The sequence below is a fragment of the Erpetoichthys calabaricus genome, chromosome 16 (genome assembly GCF_900747795.2).
Source record: "Erpetoichthys calabaricus chromosome 16, fErpCal1.3, whole genome shotgun sequence".
Classification (NCBI taxonomy): Eukaryota; Metazoa; Chordata; class Cladistia; order Polypteriformes; family Polypteridae; genus Erpetoichthys; species Erpetoichthys calabaricus.
The window spans coordinates 100387859-100406527 of record NC_041409.2 but is presented as its reverse complement, the minus strand read 5'-3'; the positions used below and the strand labels follow the sequence as shown (position 1 = coordinate 100406527).

Here is an 18669-nt window from a genome sequence, read left to right as displayed (position 1 = left end):
TTGCCATGTCTCTGTCAGATGGTGCATCACAAACCATTTCTAGTAATGCATTTTATTATCTCAAATGTTCGTGATGCACCACCTGTTGGAATGACAGATGGAATGCATTTTTTTTTTTACTTGTGCTTCTGCGTTGATTATTTAGATTCCAGTCTGTCTTAGCCGGGTAGCACAGTTTACAGCAAATTCTATAATCCGTTTTGTTTTTGTCTTTCTGCAGTACGAAATGAGAAAAAAATTCATTTAAATGATTTTAGCACAAAGTTGCAACGTATCAAAACGCATAAAAAGTGAGGGGTCTGGAGAATTTCTAAGCTCACTGGAGGGACATTGGACAGAGGATAAGTCAGGTACAGATTTGAAGAGCTGCAGATTAAAGTTGTCAGCCTGGCACCATCTGTGCCATCTCTGCCATGCATTGCGAAGGCTATGGACAGATGGACTGTATGTTCCTGAAGCTTCTAGGTTGTCCCCACTGGTCAGTAGTGCCCATCTCATGCACACAAACTCCATCTGGATATTATGATACACTTCGGACATCTTCGGGGGTAGAAAAGGAAACTTCCCAAAGAGTGAAATTCAACTCGAGTCGCCTGTCGGGGAAGTTTGTCGCCAAAGTCGCTCACACAGCCCAGACGCTCAAGGCTGCCAAGTCTGCACAAAGACGAGCTGCGCAAAGTTAGCGACGCCCTCACCTGATGTCACGCAGCCCCCCGAGACGGCCGTGGGACCTGCGGGGACAATATTTAAGGTCCGCCTTATTATCCCGATCTTGTCAGTAGAAGGAAAGGAGCACCGGCGGAGCATTTGGGACGTGGAGAAAAATAATTTTAGAAGAACAAAAAAAAAATCACAGGGGACGGTGAACTTGGATTTAAAGAAGACCCTCCGGCGGCCAGGACTTCTCCGCTTCATCGAGTCAGTAAGAAATCTGAAACCCGACGAAAATTAAAAAAGAAAAAATCAACAACGAAACCAGGGGTCTGGCATTGGGTCGCGATGAAAGCAAACGAAGAAGGGATGCGGGATAGCGGGTGCCAAGAGAGTACTGGGGAGCGGAGAACCGCGGCGGTGCCCACTGGGCACCGGCAGCCGCGCACGCGCACGCGTCTCGGGGAAGAAACGAACGGGCAGGCAGAACCTGCAGGGGAGAAATAAAAAGCGCAATAAAGACGAGGCTGCCGGCCTTTGTGACTTCGAGCCGCTTTTTAACTCGGGATATCCCAGAAAGTTCCTTTAAATGCGCGTGCCAGCTTGACTTTCTATTATTGTCATGAACGAAAATCAAAAGAATAAAAATCCACAGGCGTCTGCGGCTCACCTGCACGCGGGATGTTAGCTGACGGAGTCCTCGGGTGCAGACTGCCGAGGAATCAGAAACGCCGCCATTCGGGATAAAGTGAGAGCAGTGCTGGTAGCTCCAAGTAGCTATGTGTGCCAGTCTGAAGCCACAGCGCCTCGCAATTACAAATTAACGTTTTAATAAAAGATTTAATGCAATTATAGGAATAGGGATTAAATCCCATGAATGTCTGTAGGTCACCTGTGCACGGGATGTCAGCTAACGTTACTCACCGGGGAATTGGAAACATCGTCAGTCTGTGCAGTTAGAGGGCAGCGCTGGCATCGGCTTAAGCAGAGACGCGTGTCTGTCTGATGCCCATGAGGCACCGCAATTAGAAATTAACTTTTTAAATCAAGTTATAATGAGAAAAAAAGATAGAGAGTTAAACCCCATGAGCGTCTGCTGCTCATCCTCACTCGGGATGTTAGCTAACGGAGTCCCCAGGTACAGGTTGACCCGCAATGCAGCATACCGGGGAATTAGAAGCGTCGACACCCAGGGCTGGCATCGGCTTAAGCCGCTCACACAGAAACTCGTTTCTTTCTGGTGCCACGTGGCACTGTAATCAAAATTCACTTTTTAATACAAGCTGCCATTAAAGAATAACAAGAAGGATAAAATCCAACAAGCGTCTGCAGCTCACCTGTACACGGGATGTTAGCTGACGGAGACCCCCAGCAATGCCGCGCACCGGGGAATTAGAAACGCCGGCAATCAGGACAGCGAGGGGGCAACACTGGCATCGGCTTCTGATACCCACGGGGCACCGCAAGCAACACTGACTGTCGTACCCAATCATTTGTGTACAAGTGTGACTTTAATAGTCGGATTCGTTTTTAGGTTTACCTAAAACTTTTCAATGTTGTTCAGGCTTGAGCCAGTATGGCATGGTGTGCTTTTCTTCCATTTTCAATCTTACGAAATGTTTTTTAACTGATTAGCATAAAACTAATTTTGTTTTAAAATTCAGAAAGTTTGGCTGTTTATATGAAACTGCATTCTTGAGAAGTGCGCTATATAAAAGAATCCTTACGCGACTAATATTTCCATGTTAAAACAGGATGCATGTTTATTTTTGTAATTAATATTCATCGGTGCAAGAAATTGCACGCGTACATCACAGTAGTAAGCCTGTAAAATGTTTTACACTTTCATTTTTTAAACGACGTAGACCCTCGAGTTATTAGATTCCATTTAGTCCGTTAAATCGAATGTGTTTTACACAGAGACACATAATAACTAAATTACAATTAACATGATGCATTAAAATGTCATTGTAATGTATAGATTAAAATGATATATTATTATAACGTATAAGTGTGTATGTACCCCGCGGCACAAGAGGGGATCGCATAAGTGGAAAATGCTCACCTCATTACAAAAATGTTGTGTCCATTATATCCGAATGTCCTTTCAATCGGGACTCTGATTTCTTTTTGAAATGCTCAATTATAGGAGCAACAGTTGTAAGGTCTCAACAGATTTGCTTTATTTGAAGTGCCGCTCAGATGACTTCTGCGTCTCGTCCTACGAAGCCCGCGTGTCCGGGAGCGCGCAGAGAGAAGCCGGCGGCCCGTCCAGTGACGCCTCTGCCTTGCGGTCGGAACTCTGAGATTTCATTTGGCAAATGCAGCGAAATGAATTCAACTCAGGTGTATTTTATTATTTTTTAATTTATTTAGCCGAGAAGTGTTTGTAGTTCGCATTTTATTGTTCTTGAAATTTTTCTAGTAAAATGTTGGGAAAAGCGTTAAATAAAATAATCATCACGTGACCTACCGTATATTTAAATTTTAGAGTAGACTGTAACTTTGTTTTTGTGATTAATTTTTATCAATGCAGAAAAAACGGCACTACAACTACAAACCTCGAAAATGTCTCACGTTTTCATTCTTTGTAAACGAAATCTGATTTTTCATTTATCAAATACTGGAGCAACGGTTTTTAAGTTAATTACATTTACTTGAGTCGGAGTTTCCCAGTTCTTTTGGTTTCTTCCCACATCATAAAGACATTCGTGTTACCTGCAGCTTTGCTCTCCAAAGGGTCCCGCACTCTTAAAAATCAGGGTGCCAAAGCGGCTCCTCATAGCAATGCCATAGGGGAACCATGTTGGCTTCTCTAAAGAGCCGTCCATATCAAGGTCCCAGAAAGAACCTTTATTTGTTTAGATCCATAACGGGGTCCATAATTAACAACATGCAGGTAATAACGGCAAAGTGTTCCTGATTGTTAAAAGGACTCTCGCCACTTCTCTCACAGGACTTCCTGAGCTTTCGTATCCTGCCAGGCAGCCAACGGGACGTTAAAGATTTCTGTTTTGTGTACAATATAAGGACCATTTCGAGGCCAACAGAACCAACTTTATATGAAGCGGAAAACCTTTCACAGAACGGAATGGTTCTTTGTCAAGGGACAGGTCAGTGAGGAGCCACACAGCTCAGTAAAATGCAATAAAAGAAACGACGTTTTAAGAGGGTGCGAAAGGCCGGCGGCCCGTCCGGGATGCATGGCTCTTACTTTGTGGTCGATTCTGCCGTGAAGGACTCGGGCTAATTAGTCAAATTCAGATAAATGAATTATAAAAATTGACACGTATACATTTAGATTCGTTTGTATAGTTAGCATATGAATTTTATCAAAGCGTTTCTTGTTAGAAAGAAGCTTATGAAGATGGCCAATGTAAAATGCTCGATATCACCATTAACTACTTCTTCTTTCTGCTATTATTATTATTATTATTATTATTATTATTATATCATTGCGCAGTGTGTAGCTCGCGGGTCCTGCTTTCCTGAAGGTTGTCGTCTGTGTGTCGCTTGCTCCTTCTCCCTATCTTTGTGAAGATGCTTGCTGTGAAATGCCCTGTAAAATGAATACCTTTAACTTCTTACTTGATTATTATTATTATTATTATTATTATTATTATTGTAGTAGTATGAATAATAATAATAATATTGTGGCGCAGTGAGTAGCACTGCCATCTCCCCGGTCCGCCGTCCCCGGCTCAAGTCCGACTATGGTGGTCGTTGTCTGTATGCCACTTGTTCCTTCGGTTTTCCTCCCCCAGTCCCCCAAAAAGCATGCTGTCTGCGGATGGACCCTATGATGAACCGTCAGCCCGCCTGCCTTGTACTCAGTGCTGCGCGGAGAAGCCCCGGCTGCCGTAACCCTGAATTTGATGAGGGTGTCATGAGGACATCGCGTTTCATGTCAGTCTTTTGGTGGTCCATTCGTTTTCTGAACCCGCAGTGCACTCTTACAAATCCTGCTTCTCCAACGGTACTTTATGGTGTGGTTTTTGGTTTCTCGCTGAACCGCTGCTTTATTAATCACCTTCATTCTTACAAATCTTCTTTGTATATGTATTTTTGTTTTTATTTTTTGTCTTTGAAATGGTTTCTAATGTGTGGAAAGAGAAGAAATCTTTATTAGCGGGACTCAACAGGACAGGAAAACGTGAACTCAGCCGCATGTACGATTGCAGGCTTTTAAAATCAGAAGCCACTGGTGTTTGACAGATCAGTTCTCAGCTCTTCACCGTCCAGTTACAGATTTAAAGAAACTAAAGGCCTTTTCCAGAACTTTCTGCTGTTCGATGTTTGAGGGATCCAGAAATGTGACATCGCTCTGAGGAGCCGCTCGCTCGGCCGCCTTTATTTGTTAAACTTTTGCAGTTCAGTTTCTCAGTTTCGATTGCATTGATAAATTACTTTTTTTTCTTTTTAATTATAAACACACATTCGATTTCTTTTTTCTCCCCCAAACTCTGCCGCCCTTTTATTGCGCGACACAATAATTGTCGTTCTTTTGAATTAACGAGACGACTTCCAATTCATCGACTTGGACTTCCTGCTCGTCGGTCTGCGCGGGCACCGCCAGCTTTAATCTTACTGAGCCCCCTTGACAGGGCAGTTTTTTTGGGGGTGTCTGTTTTTTTTTTTCTTTCTTATTTTTGTTTTTTTGTTTTTACGATTGCCAAATGTGCTTATTGAAATAAAATATTGAATCACAAAAACAATACCGATATGCTATCGATTTGATTAGGTATAAGTTCAGCTAAATTAATTATATGCAGGTCTATTTTTTTAGATTTATTTTTAAATCGAGACCTGTATAAAGGTCCGTGTAGTCAGCATGCTAATTATTTTAAAACGTTTCTTGTGTAATTCATAAAGACCCGTGTGAAGATAATTGCTGTGAAATGCGCTATAATATTGAACACGCCGTTCACTTCTTACATTTGCTTATTTGGCTGATGCTAAAAGCATCCAAAGCGACTTACAACATTTATGATACAATTGGTTCCATTTCTTTGTGTTTTCCATTTGGTGCCCAGGCGGGTGAGGTGACTACACAGTTAAAAAAAAATAATGTTAAATTTACGGTAAATACTAGCAGCTGGGTCGCCAGAATTTTACCGTAAAAAAAAAAAGGTGACAGTATTTTTAGGTCTATAAAAAAATTATTTTTACGATAAAAAACTGGAAGCTGGGTTGCCAAACTTTTACTGTAATAAATAAGGTAACAATATTTTTAGGCCTACAGTATAACTTTGTAGTAAAAACTGTTTTTTCTTTGCAACACATTCCAACAGAAGGGAATGTTTAAGCATAATCAGAAATTCATGTCGTGTAATAAATATGCCAATCAATAAACCGTTAGAAAGTATCGTCAGGGTGAAACCCCGCACTACACAGCTGGCATCAGTAAAGTCACAACAACCATAGCAAACGGGTACCAGTTAATTATACACATGGAAAACAATTCAGTGTTGAAGACAGTGGTCCTCAGTCTGTGGGGAGCGAAGGAGTGAAAATAAGAAAACAAGAATCAAAAATATGAAAAATCCATCTATTGAAACCCAAACAAATTAACTTAAACTACATTCTGATACCAGAAAAATAAATATAGAGTTAGATAAATGTCGATAAAAGTTAAGTAGGTATAATAAAATATGCATCTATGATATATCATTAATTTAAAAAGAACAAATTGGTATTAGAGGGCTCCTTTCAAAAAAACGTTATGGGGGGGGGGCGATTAAAACTGTTATGAAAACTCGAGTCACAAATACTTAAAGGTTGAGAAACGCTGGTTTAAGGAAACTACGGCACATTGTCTGGTGGGGAAGAAAAAGTTTGCGTTTGTGGTGTATGGCGCCCTACAGGTGTGCCAGCTTATTGAATACAGCCAACGGGTCACACGGTGTCAGTGCTGGGATTTGAACCCACAGCCTCAGCTTTTGAAGCCTTAACCACCACACCAGACAGCCCTTCTTTATTATTAATGTTTCCTCCCACAGCCCAAAGACATGCAGGTTAGGTGGACTGGCGATTCTAAATTGTCCCTGTGTGTGTGCGTGTGTGTGCCCTGCGGTGGGCTGGCGCCCTGCCTTGTGCCCTGTGTTGGCTGGGATTGGCTCCAGCAGACCCCCGTGACCCTGTAGATAGGATATAGCGGGTTGGATAATGGATGGATGGATTATTAGCAGTAGTAGTCGTGATAGTTTTACTAATATGGTGTAGAAGGCAGCTCCACCATCTCATGGATCCTGCATCTCCGCTGGGTGTTGCTCCTTTTCCCGATCTTTGTGAAAATGTTGAAACAGCCCTTTAAAATGAATGCCATTACCTTCTTAGTTCTTTTTCGTCGTCATATTATATTCTTATTATTATTATGACGACGGTAATGATGATGATGAGGCTGGTGATGATGCAGTGAGTGTCGCGGCCATTTCTGCTCAAGTCCGACTGTGGTGGTCGTTGTCTTTGTGCCGTTCGCTCCTTCGGTTTTCCCACAAAAAAAAAAAAAACACGCGCGGGTTTGTAAAACTGGACCACGTGTGCGCGGGTGGTCCCTGTGATGGACTCAGTGCTGCTCGGAGTGGCTCCGGTCCCCGCCACCATCATGTTACATTTCGTTCCTTTTTCCGAACCCGCGGTCTTTAGTCTTTCCTGGCACTTTACTGGGTTGTGTGGGTCCTCGTTGCTTGTCAGTAAAACTCGTTTCAGTTCTTTGGGCGTTGAAAAGGTTCTTAATATGCGGTGTTTAGAGCCACTGATCGACAAAGGACTGCTTTATTCTGACAAAGGTTATATCCATCGGGGTGTGCACCAAGCTGACATCTTTAATGTTTGGTGTCGGCGACCTCGCAGGTGATTAAAGAGATCACCGATGTGCCTGAACTCAGCCCCCCGAGTGACCGAATGTGGCAGGGGCTCTTTGAAAATCAGCAGCATCACAATGCGGTGCCTTCGCTGTTTAAGGAGCCTGTGACGGATCTCTAGGACCTTCCTTCACGTGGGTGGTCGGCCGCCTATGGCATTGCTCTGAAGGGCCGCGCTTTTATTTCGGGGTGCGCACTGATTTGAAGGTAACTGATTGAATTGGGCTGAGCGGGGCATCCAATCAGCTAAACGTTCAAAACTATCAGAAGCAAAGAGCAGTGAGCGTTTCATATCAATAAGTGTAATGCAATCAACAATAAAAATTACGTCGTTATTCGTTCAAGTATAGTGTTTATATTACAGTTACGTCCGACCATTACAGCCCATGTTAAAGAGCTGGGCGGCGTATTTGCTAATTTATAGTAAGTTTAAAATTTATAGTATGGGTAAAAGCAAGCTGTCTCAAGACCTTCATTTATAGTATGTTTATAATACACACCTGTGTGAAACTAACAAAACTTCAGTCGTGGGAATAAAATCCATTGCTTTTTAAACAGTCTTTTTTTTAACATATTAAATGCATTGAACGTTTAATCGAAGCGCTTCGTGTTGACGGGCGCAGAAAGAAAGGCTGCTTTTGTGATATCGGGTGTGCGGGGGGTTCGCCAGTTTATCGAAAAGAACCCCCACCATAAATGAAATTCCACCAACACTGAAGACCCCCCTAACCAGTTCACACGAAACGCGAGATCTGCGGACGAGCTGCCAGTTTTTATTTCTCGCACTGCAAAGGAGGCGGGCCGTTAGCGTCACAGTAAAGGGGGCGTGACCTATGCAAATGTAAAGGGTGTTTATTGTCATTAAGACATGCATATGCAGAAATGAAATTCAGTATTCAGTGCGCACAATAAAACAAAAAGAAAGTTTATAATAAAATGTACCCCATAAGTAGCCTCTTAACCCCAAAGCTTCGTGATAAAAGTATCACAGAGAAACATAATGAATTAGAACGAAATAACATTAATACGTAAATTAAGATAACCATAACTAAAAGAAATATTATTGCAGTGTTCCCTGTACTTAGCAGCAAGTCAAAAAATTTTTAGCAGCAAATACTTTAGTAGATGAGACTACTGAAACAAAATGAAAAGTGTAGTCCACGTCACACTGAGTGCAGTCGGGTTTAGTGATGTCGTCTTCATTATGGCATCCAAGAAGAAGAAGAAGCTCCTCGGCTTGGCAGTGGCAGCCCGTGCGCTGCGCAGCGCAATATAAAAAGTACAATGCCGTGACTTTACAGCGATACCACATAGTCATAAAAAAGTCTGGCAGACTTAAAAAATTAAAAGAGATTCAAAGCTATAACAATTTTAAACATAACTTGATGCGCATTTATCTCCTTGACATCATTGTTTAAACTACAGAGTATCGAGCGCGTCGACGTTTGTCTCAGTAAATATAATTCTAGTGGGGATACCGACATGAACGTTTCACCAGATGTCCGTAACAACCCAAATAATCCACACATACAAAGAAATCAAAGCAAGTCAGTCCACAAATGAAGTGATGTGTAATAAAGTGGAATGACGCAGAGAACTGAACACGTGAAGAAAAGGAGGTGCAGAAAGGCCTGGAAAGCCAAGAAGGCAGCGGACATCTGTCACTCCTGATAGCCCCCCATCAGTGCCAATGAGTATCAGCTGCTTTAGTCCGAATTGATGGTTTCTCATTACCAGGGTGGCACACAAGAAGCATCTCATGATGGGTGAAAGCAAAGAGCTCTCTCTAGACCTTCACAGCCTTATTGTTGGTGGCACTGGTGACTTTTCTCCCTGTGTCATTCCACCTTATAACGCATAACTTTATTTACGGACTTATTTGTTTTGATTTCGGTACTTATGTACTAAACGGACGGCATGACAAAAGAAAAGAGAAGACGAATTCATGACATATTTATTGGGATAAAAATAGAGAAATTTACAGAAATTGGAATATTCTAGAAATTCATACGTTCAATTGAAACTTATTATCAGGGCCGTTGCTGGCCAAATGGGTGCCCTAAGCAGAAATTTACTTTTGTGCCCCCTCCCCCAAATATTACGGAAGTAAAAATAAAATAATAAAAAAAACACCTACTATAGGGGCCAAAATAGAACTTTATTCAAACGGTTCACCGTAAAATGCAATATATATATATGTTTATATTTTTGTTTATTTGTATATGTATATTATTAATATTAATTTATTATTATAATATATAAAAACGATTTTTTTTTTTGAGCAGCTGGGATGGTGCCCCCCTGGGAGTTGGTGCCCTACGCAGACTGCGTACTCTGCGTATAGGGAGCGGTGGTACTGCTTATTATCTTTTCAATTTTGATGCGTCAAATTGATGAGGGGGGGTTGCATAAGGTTTCCCTCTGCCCCCCTTCTAGTGTTCTGCGGTGGGCTGGCACTCTGCCCGGGATTTGTTGCTGCCTTGCGCCCTGTGCTGGCTGGGATTGGCTCCAGCGGACTCCCGTGACCCATTGTTGGGATATAGCGAGTTGGATGATGATGACTGACTGACTGACTGACTGACTGACTGACTGACTGACTGACTGACATTCTAGTGCTGGGCTCTGTGGCGGAGCTTTCACTGCCGCATGCGCTACTGTGGCTGTCTGTTTGTCCGGCCAGGATTTTAAATCACCTGCAGCTTGCAAACCGTTTGACCGATTGACCTGAAATTTGCTACACATATACTACGTGACGTTTACTGTCCACTTTTGGGGTGATGATTTTTATTCCTCTTTTTATTTTTATTTTATTTTATTGTAGAATCAACTCTCTGGAGTGTGCAGCCGGGCGGCCGTGTGGCGCATGCGTACAGTCGCCGTTCTTATCCCTCCCACCTTCGTCATCACTTCCCCTACCTCTTCATATTTTAAATCATTCTTGAGGCAGATTGAAGACTTAAGTGCCAGCTTAAGTGAATAATTAAGAAAAACATTCTAAGTAATTGCAACACAAACACGGACTTAATCAGTTTTAATGCAAAAAGATGCCAACGAAAGAAGAGAAGAAGGGGGCCGCTAGGGTGAAGAAGACAAGAGCTGCTCAGGAAGGAACAAGCGCATCGACCTCTGAGCAAACGAGTGATAAACGTACAGAGAAAGAGTCTGAAAACTGGGAATGTCAAGCTAAGTGGATTCACAGCACGTTGTCGTTATAGCAGGGCGCCGTTACTGGTTAGAAATATATTTACTGAGAAAAACCTTCACACGTTCCATACTTATTGTCCCCACTTATTGTTTATTACAATGCAGTTTGTTTTCTATAAAAATATACGGGTAATGTAAGGTGTTTTCCAGGGATTTTTTACAGTTTGCTTTTTGAAACTGAACGTCTCGATTTCACTTGGATTGATACATCATTTATTTTACTGGAAAACGTTTCCTAAATTTTTCCCTTTCTTCCTTAAACTGTGCGTACGCAAGATTTTGTTCTTGTGCTCTTCGTATGCTCTTTGTGTCAATGTCCATATGTGACACGTGCTTTTGTCAAATTAAACTTAACATTAATTCAAGGCTGTGGCGCCTTTGGCTTCAGCACTTATTAAGCCCCCGTGGTAAAGCGGGTGGAGGTCCTGTTGGAGTTTTCTCTTAGGGTCGACTTGGAGTTTCTGCAGGTTTGCAGATGATTCATTTTGCCTTGTGGTTTGTAGTCCTGAGGTGGCTATGACAGATTGGACGTCTCGCTCTGTGAAGATGATGACTTGTGTTCTGTTTTGGGTGTTTTGTACATTTGCGATGGGTGCCGACAAACAGTCTTCTGCTCCCACGGAATCCAACAAATGATGACCAACAAGGAGGTCAGTTTCTCTGAAGGAATTGCCTGCCAATTCAGACAAGACCCCCTACCAGGTGGGCTGAGTGTGCGATGAGATGAATACCCATCCCATTTGTTGGCACCCATTGCACACTCAGCCCACCTGGTAGGGGGTCTTTGTCTGAATTGGCAGGCAATTCCTTCAGAGAAACTGACCTCCTTGTTGGTCATCATTTATTGGATTCCGTGGGAGCAGAAGACTGATGGAGTTGTTTAGAAGCTTCTGCAATATGAAGGTCATTCTGCCAGACCACCACCACACTCCTCTTGTCTGCAGATGTGATGATCTTGATGGCGCCTGAAGTTCACCTTTGGTCTGATTGGACCCGTGTGTGTTGGGACAAGAGAGCTTTCTCTGGATTTGTTTAGAGAACTGATTGATAAAACATCCAGCCAGTGGGGCTCTGAAACTCCGCTTGGGATTAATGGAGTGGATGCTTTCAGAGACAGGATCACCTTCTTTCTCACTGTGCAGATGTCTCTTGCAAGGTGTGATGTGACACAAACTCGGTGGTCAAAGCTTGTAAAGCTCGATGAGGACTTGGGGACTGTCCAAGTGTGTTGGCACCAGACCTTGCTGTTTCCGTTGAAGAGAATGGAGGACACTTCCTTCTCCAGCTCGGTTTTCAGTAAAGAGATGAGTTTGCTCGGTTCTCCTTATTTTTGTTGAGGAAGTCATAGAGCTTGGAATTCAAACTTCTTAGGAGGTTTTTAATGGTCAAAAACACTGAGGAGAAATGTGATACAGGTGGCCTCCTTGATAGTACCATCTGGAAATGTCAGATGTTGTTTAAGAGAATGTATGGTGGAGAGCATATGGGAGTTTATGGGAGAATCGGAGAAGTAAACTCTTCATATTGAAGTCTTTAATGTCTTGTAGGCTACCTAGCAGGACACGAGCAGATCAGGAAACCCTGAACGTCGCCTTTGTAAGACTCATCCTAACATCAGGAACCCATTAGTATTTCACAAATCTATTGATTACTGATAGAACGTGCTACGGATCTAAATGAATAAATGTACTTTCTGGAACGTTGATGTGGATGGTAGTTTTGGAAAACAAACGTAAGGCAGGATCTCAACCTTAGACCTTTCTGAAGTGCATGTTGAGATTTAATAATAATAATTAATAATAATAATTCTTTGCATTTATATAGTGCTATTCTCACTACTCAAAGTGCTCAGCAATTGCAGGTTGAGGGCCTTCCTTGCTCAAGGGCCCAACAGAGCAGAGTCCCTATTGGCATTTACGGGATTTGAACTGGTAATCTTCTGATAGCCAGTGCCAATCCCTAGCCTCAGAGCCACCACTCCGCCTTAACTTGTGTCACCGCACCGGTTGTAATGAAAGATGGCACTGTTAACATAGTGTGTCATTATTTCACTGGCGTACTTTCGGTTCATGAACTTCAAGACACCCAAGGGTTGATCATGTGGAGACCGAGGCCACTCCTTTAACGTTCACTTCGTATATCGATTGTCTCCATATATAATTTGTCAGGATTACATTTACATTTGGCTCTAAAATGTGACTTTCAGGTGTGGCTTACAAAGGAGCTCATCTACCTCAGCCGGGGAGTTGGGGTCAGGATTGCCAGGAGGAGAGAAGAAGAATTGAGTTGGAATTGTGGTTACGATTGAACTTTAAAAATATTCAAAACACGTTACATACCCTCTATGGACAAAAGTATTGGGACGCCTGACCGTTACACTAACAGGGACTTTAATGGGCATGGGAAAGGCGCTATATAAATAAAATGCATTATTATCATTATTAATGACATTGCATTCAAATACGTAGACTTTAAAATGGAGTTGCCCCCCCATAACAGTTTCCACTCTTTCCACAAGATTTCGGAGTGTGTTCATTCAGCAGATCATTGACGAGGTCAGGAAGTGATGTTGGACGAGAAGGCCTGGCTCACAATCACCGTTCCACTTCATCCCAAAGGAGTCTGATGGGGTTGAGAGTCAGGGCTCTGTGGTTCTTCCACACCAAACTCATCCCACCAGGTCTGTCTTTATGGACTTTGCTTTGTGCACAGGGGCACAGTCACGCAGGAAGAAAGAGAAAGGGCCTTCACCAAACTGTCTCCACAAAGTTGGTAGCATAGCGTTGTCCTGAATGTCTTGGTATGCTGAAGCATTAAGGTTGCCCTTCACTGGAAACAAGGGCTCAAGACCCACACCCTGACAAACAGCCCATCTGACTTCCAAACAGAGAAACGTGATTCATCTCTCCATTAGAAGACATTTCAGCTGCTCCGCAGTCCAGTGGCGGTGGGCTCTACACCTCTCCATCCGACACCTGCTATTGGACCTGGTGATGTGAGGCTTGCATGGCATGGAAACCCACTCCATGAAGGTCTCAAAGAAGTTTGGAATTCTTTAGCAGAGCGTTGGTGACTTTTACACCCCATGCGCCTTAGCTGTCTTTGCCCCCGCTCTGTGACTTTACACTTCATGGCTGGGTTGCTGTTGTTGCTAAACGCTTCCACTTTCCAATAATACCATTTACAGAATTTCCAACAGGGATGAAATTTCACGAACTGTCTTATTGGAAAGGTGGCATCCTATCACAGTACCAGGCGTGCAGCCACTGAGCCCCTCAGAAGGACCCCTTTTGTTTCACAAATGTTTGTAAATGGAGACAACATGGCTGGGTGTGGCAAAGGAGCTGATTGAAGAATTCAATAATTAAGTGGTGGGTCCCAATACTTTTGTCCGCAAAGTGCACCCTGCCCATAATGACTGTTAGCTTTGTGACGGGTCACATCACCAAAATGCTCAACTTGGACTACTTGTGTATGAGTGGGCCATTGGTGGCTGGGGTGCTTGAAGGGGCTTGGTGCTCAGGCAGTGGCTCAGGAGCACACAAGAGTTTGGGGTCTTCTTGGGATATGTGTGGGATACCAACAGATGATGGTGGTTAGTGAGGAAGAGCCCTCGGTACGGCACTCGTGGTGGAGGTGGCATAGAAGAGATTGAGGAGATTGCCAGGAGGCTGAGGCTTCATGTGAGCGCACAAAGGAGAGCCTGTGGTGGTAACGTGTGGCAGTGGTGGGCTGATGAGATTTGCACTGTGGTGGACGGCCAGGACGCCCCTTTGTCACTAGATCTGGGGGAGCAGCCATGGAAGCCACGCTATGTCCCTCAGAACCTTTGTTGGGAGCATAGCCCACCCGGAAGTGCAGCCAGAAGTAGGTCAATGAGCACCTGCAGCACTTCCAGGTGGGCTATAAGAGGAACCACTACTCAGGGCACCAGAGTCGGGATGAGGAGGAGGATGACGATGATGATGATGATGATGAGGATGTGGAGGATGATGATGATGATGATAATGATGAGGATGAGGAGGATGATGATGATGATGAGGATGTGGAGGAAGAGGAGGATGATGAGGATGTGCAGAAGGAGGAGGATGAGGATGATGAGGATGTGCAGAAGGAGGAGGATGATGAGGATGTGGAGGAGGAGGAGGAGGATGATGATGAGGATGTGCAGGAGGAGGATGAGGATGTGGAGGAGGAGGATGATGATGATGAGGAAGAGGATGACGATGATGAGGAGGATGTGGAGGAGGAGGAGGATGATGAGGATGATGATGAGGATGTGGAGGAGGATGATGATGATGAGGATGTGGAGGAGGAGGAGGATGATGATGAGGATGAAGAAGAGAATGATGATGAGGAGGATGATGATGATGAAGAAGAGGATGAGGAGGATGACGATGATGATGAGGAGGAGGATGATGATGATGATGAAGCTGCCCTGGGAGGATTGGAAGACAAAGAGTGTCCTTTGGAGTGTTTTTTCTTTGTGTGTGTTTTGAGGATTGTGTTGTGCCTGTGGGGTTCACGGGGAAGACGTGCCCCACAGGTGAAGAAAAAATAAATCTTTTTTGTTTATTTTACACGTGCCTCCGTTGTCAGTCTGTGTCGGGTCGGCGCCAACTATGCGCCAATATCACAGTGTGCAGTCACAAGTCGAGGCCATCTAATTAATGGGCGGCAGAATTCAGATGCCTCCGGGAATGTGCTTAAGAGGAAGAGCGCCGAGTGTTTTTGTTCTTACTCATTTCTTATCGAGAGCGGACCTGCTGAACAGGTGCAGAGGGAGCAGGAAAGCTAGGGGTGTCAGTTTGACCCCTGTGGTGCCATGCAATAAGGGAATGGCGGATGTCGGAGTATCCGAGTGTCACATCAGTAGTGGATCTGCTGAACTGATCCAGAGGGAGTGCGGCCATCAGAATGCAGTAGTGCTGTGCAGAAGGGACTGGCAGAGGTCGCAGATCTGAGAACATGGAGGACTGGGTGAAAGGATGTCGGCAGAGAGGAGGGCATCGAGAAGAGCGCTTGATCAGACCTCCTATATGAATGAGGAGGTGCCACAGATTGGGGGAAATGCCGGTGAGGATTTCTTTTTTAATTTTGCGGTGTGTGAGCCAACATGAAAAGTGTGGTGTTGTGGTTAAGGCTTTGGACTACAAATCCCACTACTGACACCAGTGTGACCCTGAGCAAGTCACCTGAAAAACCAATCTTATAACCAGTATTATAAATGGTGTAAATCGCCTTGGATTAACACGTCCGCCAAATAAGTAAATGTAAATGAAAAGTGTAAGTGCACATTGAGATTTAACATACTGGTTTTAACGACAGACCATTTGGATTGGCACCATAGACATAGTTGGCTGTGTGTGTCATTATTTCACTGGCATACTCTCAGTTCATGAACTACGAGGTGCCCAAGGGTTGATCTCCTTTCACGTTCATTTCATATATCGACTGTATTTATATTTAATTTGTGAAGATTATATTGACATCTGTCTCTAAAACGCGTCTCCATCGCCCGCTGGTCGCACCAAACACCTCATCTGCTAACCAGAAAGTAAATCATAAATGGCTGCTCGTAATGACACCCAACGACAAAGGTGAAAAGGTATAAACAAACTTGAGTGTTTGTCGCATGAAGTCAAAGATGTGACAGACGAACGAAAGAGACGGCGGTTTGACTTCACACGCGGGTGTCAGGACGGGCTGTCACTCCGCAGATTACATGACTGCCACCCTCACCGCCGCCACCCTCTCCGATTCTCCAGTCCTTTCTGCCGCCTCGATTGTTGTATTTGGGGTGAAAGCGCGTTGTGAGTTTGTCTCCGGCATCGTCTGGAGTTTAGTAAGATCTCCCTCGTCACTTCTCACATCCTAAAGAGCGGCACTTTAGTTTTTGTGCGTGTTTCAGTCCTGCTATGGCAGTAAATCCATCATAAAGGGGGCTTTAGAAAATGACCATTTGGCAAAATTCTAAAAAATAAACCTCCGAGTATTCCGGGTCTCTACTAAGCTGTCTTTTAGTACACAAATGTAGGAGAGGACAGCCGGTGATGAAGCGCTCATCGCGCTAATGGCAGACACGCAGGCTCGTCGCCATCATGTCGGGGTCTGAAAGCACCAGGCTGATCCCCCGACATCTCAGCGCTTATCGGCAGTCCTGACTCTTTAGTTGGATTTCATACTGCACTCCATCACTGAACGATTTCTTTAAATTTCGGAGTTGGACCCTCAGAAGTGTAAATGCGTTTTGGTCGCTCACTACGTGCGTGCTTTGCATTGCGGTCTGCGCGCGGGCTTCACGAAGTAAGTATAAACTAAGCTTTCCACTTTGAATGAATTATCAATTATAGATGATTTATCGAAATTACAAGAAAAGAGAAATGATTTAAGACAAAAATACGAGTAGCAGTTGTGGACACCGAAACCCCCGGGAGCTGCAGATGGCGGCGCCGCGCTGCGCGAGTGGAGTCCGATGATGGCCGTCGGTAACGAGTCTCCTGTCTTCTCTTTCAGATCGCACATCACGGCAGGATGAATCATTCAGTGGCTCTCCAACTCCTCGGTATGTACGCCTCACGCCGTCTCCTCTAAATCTCTGGCTTCTTTGCCGCTTCCCTGCAGTCTATAAACGGATTAATAATAACAATACATGTTATTTATATAGCGCCTTTCCCAAGCTCAAGGTGCTTAGTGTGCGCCAGCGTCCCCTCCACAGTCAATCTTGAAGGGAATCTGCTCCCATTTCTGTACCCCTTTAAAAATGTACAAGGGATTTGTTGATTTGTTTTCGATTTTATGTTTGAAAAATTGATTTATTTGTATGGAATGTTGTATGACACCTTTTATTGGCTAACTAAAAAGATTACAATATGCCAGCTTTCAAGGCAACTCAGGCCCCTTCTTCAGGCAAGATGGAATCATTACGATCAATCAATCAATTACATAATGCCTGAAGAAGGGGCCTGAGTTGCCTTGAAAGCTGGCATATTGTAATCTTTTTAGTTAGCCAATAAAAGGTGCCATTTTGCTTGGCTTTTCTCTACATTCATAATGGCTAACACGGTACAACACCCTAGTACTATGGAATGTTGTGTGATTTTAATAAAATCAGTCAAATAAAAACGCAGAAGGGAGAAAACCAACGTCATTCCGTTCCCTTATTTTGGAACATTGAAGACCCAAACGTCCGTTAGTCAGTCGACAGCACCGGGCACGGCTTCAGGAGCGCATTCCGCCCAGCATGGCGCGGTGCCCTGATTCGGGTTCACAGACGGGCAGGCATTGGCCCAGGTGACCACAACTGCCATGCCAACTTATGTGACATCTTTAGCGTGTGTCCTGACCAGGTCGGGAATCCAAGTCTTAACCAGCGGCCACACAACGCACCTCAGTTTAGGCAGCGACTCAAATTAAACAACAAACACCATTTTGTTTTGAAACTTTCTAAGAATGAGGAGCCATTGACTCAGTTTTTACACATACATTTCACTCTTTATCAGAGGTTGTCTTGAGACTAATATTTAATGTGTGGAACAACACTTCGTAAATAAATAAACCGCGTACTTGTGTAATATTTATATCAAAACAAATGTGCAACAAGCACTGAAGCACAAAAAGTACAGAAGTTGGCAGTGGAATCCCCGCTGCAGAGATTCGGTTTGCAGTTTCAACTGGGAGTCTGGACTCTCCACAGCCGAGCCGCAATCAGAAGCGGCGTTTGGGGGTGGGGGTGGCAAGTGGGGCGACCGTCCCAGGCCTCGCTCCTAAGGGGGTCCTGCTTTTGAGGTCCGTGTGTCCCGTGCGAGCGGAATTGTCAAGTTATATTCTCCAGTCTTTATATATTTGAGAAGCTTCTAAGAGGAAAAATCCCTCTTCAAGGACAAATTCCACACATGTAGGTCTTTGAAAACATCCCATAGTCCACCTTCGTCACCAGTATAATCCTTTC

At 43.9% G+C, this 18669-nt stretch overlaps 1 protein-coding gene across 3 annotated transcripts in view; it reads left to right on the top strand.

The window, feature by feature from the left end:
- Positions 1–528: 528 nt before the first annotated feature.
- The window catches only part of coch (coagulation factor C homolog, cochlin (Limulus polyphemus)), a 58842-nt gene continuing 40701 nt past the window's right edge, over positions 529–18669 (top strand). Inside the window, exons 1-2 of one of the 3 annotated variants that reach the window (XM_028821933.2) lie at positions 529–922; positions 17235–17283. In XM_028821933.2, coding sequence (XP_028677766.2) covers positions 17253–17283 — 31 coding nt within the window. In that variant the 5' untranslated portion in view covers positions 529–922; positions 17235–17252. The remainder of the gene's footprint in view (positions 923–17234; positions 17284–18669) is intronic. The other 2 variants (XM_051920001.1, XM_051920002.1) reach the window with 2 other exon arrangements.